The sequence below is a fragment of the Temnothorax curvispinosus genome, unplaced genomic scaffold (genome assembly GCF_003070985.1).
Source record: "Temnothorax curvispinosus isolate PA1 unplaced genomic scaffold, ASM307098v1 QBEX01007734.1, whole genome shotgun sequence".
Classification (NCBI taxonomy): domain Eukaryota; kingdom Metazoa; phylum Arthropoda; class Insecta; order Hymenoptera; family Formicidae; genus Temnothorax; species Temnothorax curvispinosus.
The window spans coordinates 276,821-290,558 of NW_020217514.1; the positions used below are offsets into that span (position 1 = coordinate 276,821).

Consider the following 13,738-nt stretch of genomic DNA (forward strand, 5'->3'; position numbering starts at 1 on the left):
ATACCTCTTTTTAATGTCAACAGATAAACGCAATGACGAAAATAACGACATATCGACAGATCGTGTTAGCGCACGTGCCCGTAGACATTTATGATCATTAACACGGTAGAAAATAAACGTACGAAAATGGCGAATAATGTTAAATCCTCGATAAATATTTATGATACAGTGCACTGGAATTATCGAGGTTCCTTTTCAACATATGCGATAATTTTTAATCACTATTTTAGGTGTATAAGATGCATTTAAATTAAATTCATAAACTTTAGGAATATAAGTTATTTAAGCGGTGAAATTAATATATTTTGTAAAGATATTTGAAAACAAATTATATATAAATTGCACATCAGGCTCTCATATTTTATTCAGAAAATTTGATGGACAGATAGGTCAAATAAATAATTCTTGAACATGAATAAAAATGTAATCACATTAGTTTTAAATAGTTATGCGCAGACGAAGTCTGAAATATTTATTCCTTTTTTTTTCATTATTTCTGGTGCTTACAAAAACTACAGGATTTATATTTATATTTATTTCTGTAATCATATTCTCAGTTTGTTTCAAATGTTGCTACATTTCGCTTCTATCAATTTCGCATTTTTTTTATTATCTTAAAAAATAACAAACTTGTAGCTGGATAGGAAGAACAAAAACCAGTTATTCGATCGAAAAAAATTTTATTTCGACAACTGCCCTTATAGCACATGATTTTTACCGTACATGTGGGTTTATGACAGCGTATCGCACGCGCGCTCTCTCTCTCCTCTCTCTCGCCTCCCTTTCTTTCATCAACAATTTCCGTCTTGAACGGTATATTCTGCTCTATTTATGTATACCTTCAAAAAAGTGCGTAATCTTGGAAATATAGATACGCCTATGCCCTCTAAAACGGATCGCAATCATACGCACGCCCTTCCATCTCGTTACTTGTAAAATAAAAGAAATATTTTTATATACTTTTTCTCGTTTATTTTTCTTATATATTCGTCGTCATACACCGCGCCATTAGACGGATTCTTTCTGCGACACTAAATTACACATTTGTACATCGTTAACATCCTTAAAAGTGGTTGCCCCCTTTGGCGGGCACGTCTTAAGGGTCGTAAACTAGGTCCGGTTCCTTTATAACTTACACGCGAGCACTCGGTTTACAGGCAAATGCACATACATACTTACATACGCATATACAACGCACACGAACATGTACACGCGCGCACGCAGGATATATAATAACGTTCTCTGCTCACTTTTTGAGATTGCCAACAATAATGCATTGGTTCCGCGCTGAGGAGAAAAATTTAGATTAATTCGGATTAATTCAATAACAAAGTTTCCTTCGAGAACTATGACATCTTGAAAAACTACTTATAGGTATAGATATGTAACGATATGTAAGTGTGTAAAATGATGTGTAATAAAACATATAGATATGTAAAACATATAGATATGTGAATGTATGGGATATGTGAGCATGTGGATATGTGAGGAATGTATAAAGAATTCCAAGCTCGAAGAGAGATTTACATTTTGTCAAATCTAAAGATTTTGTAAAATAATCTCGTTGGCAACCCTATCATTTTCCCGCGATTTTCGAGAGATTTACATTTCCTCCTCTCATCCGGTTTTCAGATTATATCTGATGTGTCGCGATGGTACGTACAAGTGTATGTGATATCCCTTCGGACGGAGCGCATATGTACGCGATACTATTGTTTCAAACAATAGCCTGTAGACGCCGTCGACGTCCTATTATCTTTAAAACTGAAATTTTTATTGTCCGCAATAGAAGCGTAGATATGCGCTCAGCGCTTTAAAATTACGATAAAAAATGTAAAATTGATAGAGAGGGGCTAGAAAACTCAGGACGTATATATATAATATATATACATATATACGAAGGTCTATGTCCCAATAATAAGGATGATGCATACGTTACGGATGTGTTACCGCACGGGTTATTAACAGAGCCAACAACCTGTAGCGAGGATTTTTCGCAGGACTCGCGTGTTCGGGCCGCTTGTTGGGGCGCACGTTAAAGAGTTACTCATTAATGTTATTACTAGCGTTAACACGGAGCGCATAGCCGGTTACGAGTCGCGGCAACGCGGTTTGTAACACTCGGTCTAATTGTAAAGGGCAGCTTTTAAGGCCGAGGTCGACGCGTTACGTCGATGCGTATCTCGGTGCCTTTCTTCGTGCTCTCAGGATTGCCAGATTTTTCCCTTCGACATACAGGAACTAGTACGGTTTACGATTACAGTAAAGACAAAGTTTGTATTTTATAAATAAGGGCGTTATTCTCTGTTCTATACCTTCAATATGTTCCTCGATTCAATCTGTTTACTCTTCTCGTTTTGAAACGTATATAATTATAAGATTTCAAAAATTAAATTAGGTTCCTAAATTTGTGATATAACGCCGTTATCTTCGTCGCCTTGAAATCTAGGGCAAATCCACATACACAAAGATCTCTGGCAACCCTAATCATACCTGAGTACTTGTATCAGAAATTCATTCAATTACTTCCATCTAAAAATACATCGCACCTTCATGAACGTTATTTATGTAACAACTGGATATTTATAAATAGATGTTATGTTAGATATATTTCCGGATATCTGTATAATTCTTTTTAACAAATCGGAGAGAAATAACGTCACGCATCATGAACGAAATTAACTCTTGACCCGTGGTTACACATCTGGCAGTCACGTGTATGTGTTTAAAATCGATTTAAGTATCTTAAGACGCGATTTAAAGTACTTTAAAACGCAACTTGTCCTTAATGTCTTTAAAAAAGACTAAGATATGCGTCCTTATTTTAAAATTCAGTATCCTTTTGCTTTTTTAATTTCTGTCTGTCCACATTTTTTTCAATTAAGTTAAAAAGAGAGAACGCCGGATTAGAAGTTAATCTCGCTACTTCAACCGGGTACAAAATTAACAACGTGGCGCGTTATTATAGTGTAACGACAATTAATTTGCCGCGCGTACTTCGAGGTTGTAGAAAACACTTATCATTCACACCTTGTTGTATGTGCGAAGCCACCGCGAATAAATATCTTCTTTTTTATTTGCCGTGTCCATCTCTGCTTCATTATTATCAAGTGCTGTAGATAATTCACGATTTTCTTGCATTACTTCGCTTGTCCACCATAAAAGTTGCCGTACATTATTGCCTATGTATACAAAACTTCACGAATTCAGTAAAATTAACACTTTGTCTTTTAATCTCTTATTCCTTTTCTCTCCCCCCTCTCTCGTTCTCTCTTTCACTCTCACACATGCACTTGTCCCGTTTCCGCTTTAATTTAAAATACTTTTCGGTCGATTGGTAGTTACTACGATTTATTGCTGCCAATTGTTAAGACAGATGGTACTCATTTGTTACGTCACAACAACGGGAAAATACCATTGAATGCTGTATCTATATTCTGATAATAATGACCCGTAACAACTGATGCAAACTTTGGCCTAGGTAATAAAGCTATACGGCCGGTCTCGGCCACATCAATAAGAAACATTAAAACATTATAACAATTTTATAAACTCTAGTTAAAAATATTTATGATATAGGATACACATATATATGTTATAAAATTCATCTGATTTATTTTATATCTTTTTTTTTTCGAAGGGCTCGGAATACCTCATTTTGCGCCCAAAATATTCTAAATCCGCCGCTGCGTAACATTATGTTAATACGTCTATATGGTTCCGAAAGTACGAAAATTCAAGGTGTGTAAATTTTACGAAGACCCGCGGCATCGAACGTCGCGGTCGCAAAAGCATATTTTCACGCTAGGAGCGAAGAACGAGCTTCTCCCAGCGAGCGAAATTACCTTAAGAAGTGAGAAAATATGTGCACAGGGTTGTTTACGCTCGTCTTGTGTACCCCCTTCTCCTTTCTCGGCAGTGTTTCAAATATATTTTCTCGTAAAAATATGCAAATACGTAATCGCGTTATCGTTACAAAAATTACAAAGATTAGGATGTCTGCATCATCCTGTCGGTTGTAGAAAAAAGAAAGTCACGTGCATAAAATTTAAAATATCCTTCCTTTTATAAATCGAATGATATCGACGCATAACGAAACTTTGCAAATAAATTTTAATTGAGCTTTATAAAACGTTGTCAAAACTTGGATTAAAAGCTTAATTATACATTAAAAGTTAAACTAGCTTTATATAACTGATGTTTATTCATGATTCATTAGCGTTAAATGTATTTTAATTTATTCTAAGCTATTGTTGTCACAGTATTAAATTAATCAATGATAAATTATAGAAAATGTCATAATAAAACTATTAATTTAATATTAGTCCGATGTTGTGTGCGAAACAGCACGTGGAAATGTTGAACACAATTTGAATAAATTATTCGGTAAGTTATCCTCATTAACAAATATAAAATCGCTATGCCTGTGTAGAACAGACATTCGTGTGTACGATGAAAGTTTCATTTCACGCAATACCGCATGCCACGTGTGAATAATTAACTACACAATTTTTTATTTTTCGAAAGTAGGATTCCAGAAAATAAAAGGCGTCTATATTGATCAGTAATTCAGAAAAGCGAAAACCAAAGTCAATGATGAGACGAAACAGCATTATTCTGAGTATACTTGCTAAGTTTTATTATTGAGTCATTCTCAGAACGCAAAACTTTCAATGGAGCAACGAATGGGGCAACCAATCATTCTTAGTTCTGTGATCCCCGGGGACTTACTATTGAAAGTGATTCTCGTAAAATAGAATTTTAAGTCCAATACCAAAGTTTGAAATATTTATTATTTCCCTGCATAATAGCGTAGGTACATGATGAGAATTAAAACGACTACGTCATCACTTGTAAAAGAGTGAAATCACATACACGTGTTCAAATTTAGAATATCTTTCCTTTATGAGTTGAATGATATCAACGGATAATGAAATACATAATGTATTTCATTACATTATTAATTCTTTATAATATGATCTCTATCGTGTCCCAATTTATAGTTTCATAAATAATTAGTGTTTCCTGGCAGTATTGCGTTTGTGTAATTTTCCGACGAGCTGGATCAGATTCGAACTCGTTAGATTGCTCTATCCAGCGCGTTTTGTAGAAATTTTTATTAAATAACATTGTGATATCGCATGAACGACTACACCTCAAAGATTCGCACTTTGATTTTGACAATAAATTGCAATTAACATCGCGTTTCCTGATTCCTCGATCGATGTAGCTCGTATTGAGTTGTGAGGTTCTAGACCTCACGTGCCTTACAGTCACTATAGACAACGAGTGCTATCACTGCGTATATTGACCTGGCATGTGGCGTTACGGCACTCAGTTGTGTGCCACGTCGATCGAAAGGTATAAAAAAAAAACTAGTGGAAATCAGATATAAAGACTCACTTGCACGCAACAGTTGACTCTCGGCTGCTTTGAGCGATCGACATGCCGGTATGCGCGAGAACGCCCAAAAGCATATTTTAAAGTATAAGCAGGTAATAATTGTAAAAAAATGAACGCGACATTTTTTTCGTTAGTTCGCGTTTTTAATGTAATTTTACGAAATGCAAGGGTCACACGATCCAAGATGAGGGATTGCAAGTTCGGAAGTAACGCGCAACGACGTCCGTAAAGCGGAAAAACTCGCGAGCTTTGTATACCATACAATTTTTTTTAGCATCGTGTATGTAAGCGAAACTGCACGTAGAAGTTTCAAACGAAATTTTTTTCGAGGACGAATTCGGTTCACGTAGATTAACGAGCGGATCACTACGAATGATAGGTAGGATTGGGTAACGGCGCATTCCTCAAATCGAAATTGTTACGAAACGAAAATTTCCGCGAGAAATAAAAAAGGGAGGAAACGAAACTCGGTTATTCGTAATCCGTTTACTCGGATAAGATAGCAATTAAAGTCATGGAAATAAAAAAATAAATGAAAAGAAAGACGGGGGACTCCATTAATTATGTTGAAAATTCTAAAAATGGGTCGCTAGCTTCACGAAGACCTCGTCTTCTTTTACACGTATATACCAACTCACATCCGTGTGAGAAGAATGGTAGCCAAACGGCGACCAGTTCGTTTCAAAGCAACGTAACTGTTGTCACTCGCTTTACATCCCTATGAACTTTTTCCTCGTCACTTAAGTCCGGCTAATTACTACGACTTTTAATTACGGGCAACGGAAAATAGAAATTGTCAGATAGAGAAGTTCCGTAAGTAATCCCTGTAACTGCTGTTAGAATATTCAGTACAATCGTATCAGAGCTCGTAGAGTCAACCTTATTTACTTATATGTCACGTGTATGTCGTCTACTCTCGCCCCCTTTTTCTCTAGATATAAGAACTAATGCAAAAGTCCGAGCGATCCAGTTCTGTGTGTGCACGCGACATATCGTCCGGAGTGGCCGCGGGCGCTATTTCCGGGGCGCTGTTGTTATTTTTTTTTCCGATATGACGGATACGGTTTCGAGATCATTGAGCAGAGAAAACCCGGTCGTTCCGCGCGATACGCTATAGAACAATCGGTGATAAACGCAAAAGCGCCGAATTGCGCGCGCGCTATCTCGGCCGCGAGCTTTTTCGACGAACGGAAAACGCGTACGCGCAAACACGGATACACGCGCATCCACACTCATCCACATACACATACGCGCACGCACACGGGTACATGCTTATATACGACATACAAAATAAACGCACGTCGACACACTTTAGATGGGGATCGAACGAAACTCGCGACTGGCGTTTTTGACTTATCAGATCGAATTTGCTTGCCTTCTTGTAGGGGTAAAAAAATGTCTCCAGGACAAATTGGTGCCTGAGGAAATGGCTCGTAACTTTGATTAAATTGTTCGCCGCAAGAACATAAGCCTTTTTGTTGCAGATAGATTAAAGAAAGTAATTTTTTTTTCTTCCAGAAAAAGACAGCATACCAAATTGGAAAATACATGACGCGTAATAAACTAAAAACATTCAGTAAAATAAGAACATCCAATAAAAACCAATGACTGAACTGAAAAATATAATAATATATGACCAAAAGATTTTTTTTCTATTGCTGCAAAGATTTTATAACGTATTTTATGATTGTAGGCTGTTCGGAGGCACGTTGCTTACTGATAATTTTGTGAAATATTCGAGTTTTCTTTGAATTGATCACTCAATGCGCGACTCAAAGTTACCCTTAGGAGCGTAGTAATTCAACTTGACAGTACGGTTCACCGTCGAATGCGTGGATCGACAGAGTCTCACTTACGTAAGACGCCAACGCCAGACATAAGCCAACCAATCAATCGCGAAATCCAGCTTTAGTGATTGAGCAATAGTATACATTCGCTCGCGATTGGTTTTAAGGACTTATCACGCAGCCTTATGTAATTGATTCCAGTGGTTCCCGTTGCACGCACAAAAAGACAATGATCGAGACCTACATATACTCTGGATTCACCGTCACTACACACGTGCTTGCAAATGGCACGTTATCTATTTATGTTAAGAAAGCTTTAATATCCGATGTCATCAATATTATTGATCGGCACCGTTGTACATTTGTTGTATGAATTTAATACGATATACATATATCTTTAACGCTGATAAATATTGAAATAAACAAAATTGCTGTTATACCACGCGTAACAATAATCGTATATCGAAAATTACTGCTAAATTGAATATTAAATAAAATAAGAAATTCAATCAAGCTGTGTATTCGGATAAAATGGAAATTGAAAAAATAAATTTATATCAGTTGAAAACGTAGCAAATTTGATATAGGGTACTCGAGAAAAATTGGTACTATCCGCCAAGAGGCCGCGATTGCGATCGAATCCGGGAAACGTGGAGTCGTGAGTATGGATCCAGAGCGGCATCCGGCCGCCATATCCCTTACTCGATCGTTCTCGCGAGGCTTCGTCTCGGACACGAGAGCCACTCGGACCGGCCACTCGAAGCAACAATATAGGCTCGCCGGTCCGTAATCGTGAGAGTTTGTCGACCGAAGCGCTTCGAGGGAATAACCCAGATGTTGACACAACGAGACTACCTCGCGTATTCTCTTAATTGAGAATACGCGCCATTTTGCCAGCGCGAGTTTCCCATCCCGCCGAATAAATAATTCCGTCGTGAAAATCCGTTCTCATTTTCTGTATTTTTTTTCCGCTTTCTTTTCCTTCCTCTCTTTCTTTCACCGAATTGACTAGAAAAAATCCGCGAGAGATACTTCGTAGATTAAGCGTCGTTCCTCGCTTCCTATGCAACTCTACGCGTCATCCCCATCATCGGAAACGTGCACTGCCAGTCTTCGTACTCGCCGTTTATCGTCTTAAGGGGAGTGCCACCTAACGTATTTTTTTTTTACCCGGGAGATTTCGGCCTCCCAATAGACCCCAAACTGCTTTTGGCTTTAGCCGTTATACAAATGTATTACCCGTCGATATTGTGCTGCCCAGACAATGACGTGGCCGACGTAGCGTATCGTCATCGCTTCCTCGTCCCTGACTTGATGCACGTCATGTGTATGCACTTCCTGTATGCACTCCGTGTGCGCGAGACGTCGCCTTGCGGTTGATACGATCGACCGATCTTTCATTGCTCCGTTACACAGAATATTTCCAGAGGGGAACGCCAATATTTTGAAAGATAATAGTGTCAATCGTTGCGAGTGTAAGCGAATCTTAATGAACACGTATCTAAATTTGGATTCTCATCGAATTTGCAGTTACGATTCCCGAGAGATTACTGCGAATCTGAAGATGATTTCTGCATACTCGAAGGTCTTAATCGTAAAGTCTTATTAACAATCACGATATTTATGTATTCTTAAGTACAAACAACTTCCGTGGGTAGCTTCCGAGTTATTTCAGAACACACATTTACGAGGGTTCGTCTCACTCGCAACGACAGGCATCATCGTCTTTCGTTGACCATTTTTTCGGAACATCCTGTACAAGTTGACATTGTCGATATCGAACACTGGAGGCAACAACCCTCGTGACACGTACAAACGGAACCGAACATCTACCAACTGGTTGCACCACACGCATTGCACACAAGACATCTCAACTTAATTAACTTTGTCGTTAATTGCCGCCTCGAAGAGTCACACCACTACAAACACTTGTTTGCGGGCGTTCGTTCGCGACGAGCACGGGCACGGGTGGTTCTTCGAGAAGGCCCAGCCGTCGTTTTCGCCATGTCGCCTATTGCGCCCGGCTCGAGAAGGTCGTGCTAATCGCACGCGATGATCCTTAACACGGTCAACCATGCGAGCCAGTTTATTCGCATCGAGCGAGACGTTTATGCATGTCGCAGACGTTCCTCGGTGGCCACGATGTCAACCTATTGCAGTAACGATCCACGCGTTCGTCGACCTCTCGAAAGCTCCTTGCATACGCCTAAGCATATTCGATTCGCGTAGTTATGGTAGTTTAGTTATGGCAGTCTTTAGGGGTGGGCTGTGTGCGTTGCTCGCGCCTTGTCCATGGTTCCATGCAATTGTATACCATACCTTCCTTCCCGATCGCAGGGTGTTATCGCACCTGCCGACTTGAGTGGTATCTGTTGGATGTGAAACTGTATATAATGCGGTATCTTCGATCACTATACGCGAACGCGATCGCGAGCATAACGCTTTCGTCCAGCGGCGAAAAGCAGTCCGAGCACAACAATAATGGCGCGTTATCATCGGTCATCGTCACACTTGGACGCGATCACACTTAAACGCGAGATTCGTCCGACACATTTTTACTCCTGTTCACTACCGCCCGTCCGGCACTCGCGAGGACAACTCTTGTTTTTTTTTCTTCTTCTTCTTCTCCTTCGTTCCTCTCTTAGCAGTCGGTGTCGTCCTCCTGGTGCCGTCTACGTAGCTCCAGATAACGGTGCCGGGCGTCGCAGTAATGAAGTAGCGGTACCTAGACGTCGGTGCCGGTGCCCTCCTGATAACCCTCGTCGGGCGAGCTGCGCGTGGATCCCAGGACGCGTTTCAGCGCCGAGACCGGCGGCAGCACCGGAACGCCCTTCTGCCAGACTCTCATCTGCTTCGCCCCGGGCGGAAACTGCTCGACGACCGGCGCGACCACCGCGAGCTGCTCCTTCGACGGGTACGCGTTCACCGAGACGGCGGACGTCCTGCCGCAGCTGTCCCTGGCCTCCCACAGGCAGCTGGTGTAGAGCATCTTGCCGGCGTCGTCCAACGCTTCGACGCGGCCGTAATCGGCGACGCCGTAAGGCGTGATGTCCTCGGTGGAGCCGCGCCGGGTGTCCCTGATGAGATCCGGATTATCGATCGGCATCAAGGACGTCGTCGACGAGAAACACCCGGCGCCCGGCATCGCCGCCACCGCGGACTGATTCTGGTCGTCGAAGCGGCTGATCGTGCTGTACTCGCTCTCCTGCACCACGGCCGCGTGCGGTCTCTGCACGTAGCTCAGGTGCAACGAAGCGGGCGGTTTTGATTCCAGCGCGAACGACGTCGTCTCGATCTCCTCGTGTTTCCTGCGGGTGGTCGAGGTCGCGGACGGCGGGTTGTTGTCACCGCTGCCGCCACCGCTGCCGCTGCCGACACCGTCGCCGGTCGCCGCTTCCATCGGCGCCGACGACTTAACGTCCTTCAGCGGCATTCTACGTAGACGAATGAACAGGACGAGGATGATGAGTAGGATGAAGAGTATGAGCACCACTAACGCGGCGGATATCCCCGCGATCTGACCCGAACCTAAAGTCGACATGCCCGCCGTTCTCAGGGACACGTGTAGGGTGAAATTTGCCTCGACGCAGCCAGCGGGGTTCTCGGCGACGCAGTAGAACTCGCTGGAGTCAGCCTCCTGTGCGTTGGTCAGGATGAGGGTACTTCGTTTTCTAAACTGGCCCTCTTCGAAGATGAGGATCTTTTGATAGCTGCTAAAGGCCGAGTGATTGGTCAGCAGCCGGCCGTTCCAATACCACTTGACTTTTGCGGGTGGTATCGCGCTCACGCGACACTCGATGCTGGCGTTCTCGCCGATGGTGGCCTCGGCGTAACGGCTGGCTATCAGCAGGATCGGCCGGCAGGCGAAGTCGTCGATACCGAGGTCGGTGAAGGCACGATTGAGTAACTGCTGAGGCCCGTGGCACACGGGCGCCACGATCATCGGCAGATTATGCTTCACCAGCCACATCTTCATCTCGCGTAGATGGCAATCGCAGACCCACGGGTTCTCGTGCAATTCGATACTGGTGAGTTTGTTGAGCGGCTCGAAGGTGCCCGGATGCAGAGTGGACAGTGCATTGTTGCTCAGCTTGAGGCTCTCGAGCATATCCAGTCCGTGGAAGCCCTTGCCCTCGATCTCGGCGAGCTGCGTGTGCGACAGATCGAGCTTCACCAGATTCAGCGTGCTCTTGAACGCGTTCGGACGGATCCGCTTGATCGGGTTGTACGCGAGCACGAGATCGCGCAGGAATGGCGTATCGGTGAAGCTCAAACTCGGCACCGCGACCAGCAGATTGCTGCTTAGATCGAGTTCGACGAGATTCGTCAGGCCGGCCAGTGCCTTGCTGTCGATCCGGTCGATACGGCACTCACGCAGGTAGAGACGCTGCAGATTCGTCAGCCGCACGTGTATAAATATGTTGTTCGGCAGGTGGCAGATGTTGTTGCCGCTCATGTCCAGCACCTGGGTCTCTGGATCGATCCACTCCGGTATGCTGGTCAGGTCGCGATTCACGCACTCCACCGTGCGCTTCCCGCTCTTCCACTTGCACGAACACTTGTCGGCGCAATTGTCGCTGGCTGCCACGCCGAGCACCGTTACCGCGTAAAGCAGGAACACCGAGACCCCCATGATGGATCGTTATTGTCGTCGTCGTCGTCGTCGTCGTAGCGAACTTTCGACGTCCCGCAACTCGACTCGACTCTTCTCTCTCTTTCTTTCTTTCCCTCTTTCTCTCTGTGCCTTGCTCTCTCCCGACGACACTCGAGATTCGCGTCGTCTCAACGACGGCCGAGAAGCGTCTTCCGCGCGGAGAAGCCTCTCGGGACCGATCTTACGCCCATCCTCCTGCTTTCCGAGTTCTCGCACTTGTACCCTTTCCTTCCTTTCTCCCTAGTGTTTTCTTCCTTACGATTCTTCTTTTATTGGCTGTTGCTTTTTTCACACACCTCGAAATTAATCCGGAGCCGCCCGCTCTTCGGAGTCCTCGCTGGGCACTGTGGCGAATTACGAGGAGGAGAATCGAAATTGAACGGACCCGTCTCGTCCATTCGCGAATCTTTTCCCAGCACCCCTCGCCGCTATAGCACTCGCTGCGTTCCTTCGTCTTCGCTCTGCGAGCGGCGCGCGCTCGACGAGCCCAAACCACCGAGGACGTCCCCTCGGATTTTCGATCAGCCACTTCGTCGAGTATCCATTGGCGGCGTCACACGTGCGCACACGCGACCAGCGACCAGCACATACGACGTCACTAGTAAGCGGACGAGCAGGCGGACATGTCCTCGTCGTCGCCGTCGTTGTCGTCGTTCTTACGTAAATCTGCGCCCACCAACGTGCACCACTTGCGTCGTCCCCGACGAGAAGCTCCTCGGCGCCTCCGCCACGCCGTATCGACTGTAACCGCACCACTACCACCAGCGACGGCACCACCACCGCTACCACCAGGCCACCACCGCCACCACTCACATCACCGACCACCGCCGCTACTATACGGAAGCACCCCTGATACCCGAATTCTCACGAGGTGCCCCGTCGTGCTAGCCGAGCGTAACGCTGCTCTCGTTGCGCCGGGGGCCAACGTACGAGGGTTCGCGAGCGAGCCCCCTCGCTTCCTCTCTCTCTCTTTCTCTCTTTCCCCCTTTCACCCTTTCACCCACTCTCTATATCTGTCGACATCTGTCTCTCTCTCTCTCTCCCTCTCTCTTCTTTTCTTAACGCTTCTATCTATCGTACACGCGCGCGCGCGTTCCCTTGCTCGAGGGAAAAAACGGCGACGGCGACACCAGCGACGTTCGGCGTCGTCGTTGTTGAAATGCGAGACTGCGAAACCCCCGGCAGCGAAACAGAGAGACACCCTCTCGCGCGGCTTTCCTCTCCTCGTATCTTCATCTCGCGTCGCCCTCTCTCTCCGTCTCTCTCCGTCTGTCCGTTCGTACGTCCGTACGTCCGTACCCCGCTAACATCCCCGCGTTTCTACCCTCGCGCCCCGTTGCACCCGCTGGGCCGCTTGGGAGGGAAAACGCCGACGCGAAGTAGGGCGCACCCTTCTTCCGCTTTCGCTACAGGGTGGTCAGAAGCACTCGAGAGATAGTAGCGAGACGGTATCGGAATTCTCTCTTTGGAGATGGAGTCCGAATTGTTTAACTTCAGAAGCTTTAAAGGGTTTTAAGAGATCGGAGTAGCAGAATCTTTTTTGAAGCCCCTACGACGTTTGATAACCAAGAATCAGATCTTCAGTGAAATTTTCATCAAGATCAAATAATGCAAAAATTCGTCAGAGAATACCATTATAATCTGAATTTTTCACGACACCCTGTATGCCAGACGCACACACATATACGCGACCATCGTGATTCTATACCCCTCGTACCCTGCAATCGCGCGCGTACGTTCTCCAGCGCCCCAACGTCCACCCTCTCTCTCATTCTCTCTCCGTCTCTCTTTCTGTCTCATTTCCACCCTCTTCTCTCCCCCTGCTACCTACAGATACTCTCCCTGTAACAAATCCCCACTTCCAACCCCCGGCGGCGGCGGTCGGCTCGTGCGC

At 44.6% G+C, this 13,738-nt stretch overlaps 1 protein-coding gene across 1 annotated transcript; it reads right to left on the minus strand.

The window, feature by feature from the left end:
- Window positions 1-583: 583 nt before the first annotated feature.
- LOC112457313 (leucine-rich repeat-containing protein 24) lies at window positions 584-13,069 on the minus strand. The gene has a single exon (XM_025020276.1). It carries the CDS (start codon window positions 11,821-11,823, stop codon window positions 9,916-9,918), a length of 1,908 nt encoding a protein of 635 aa, XP_024876044.1. The 5' UTR covers window positions 11,824-13,069; the 3' UTR covers window positions 584-9,915.
- Between the last annotated feature and the right edge of the window lie 669 nt (window positions 13,070-13,738).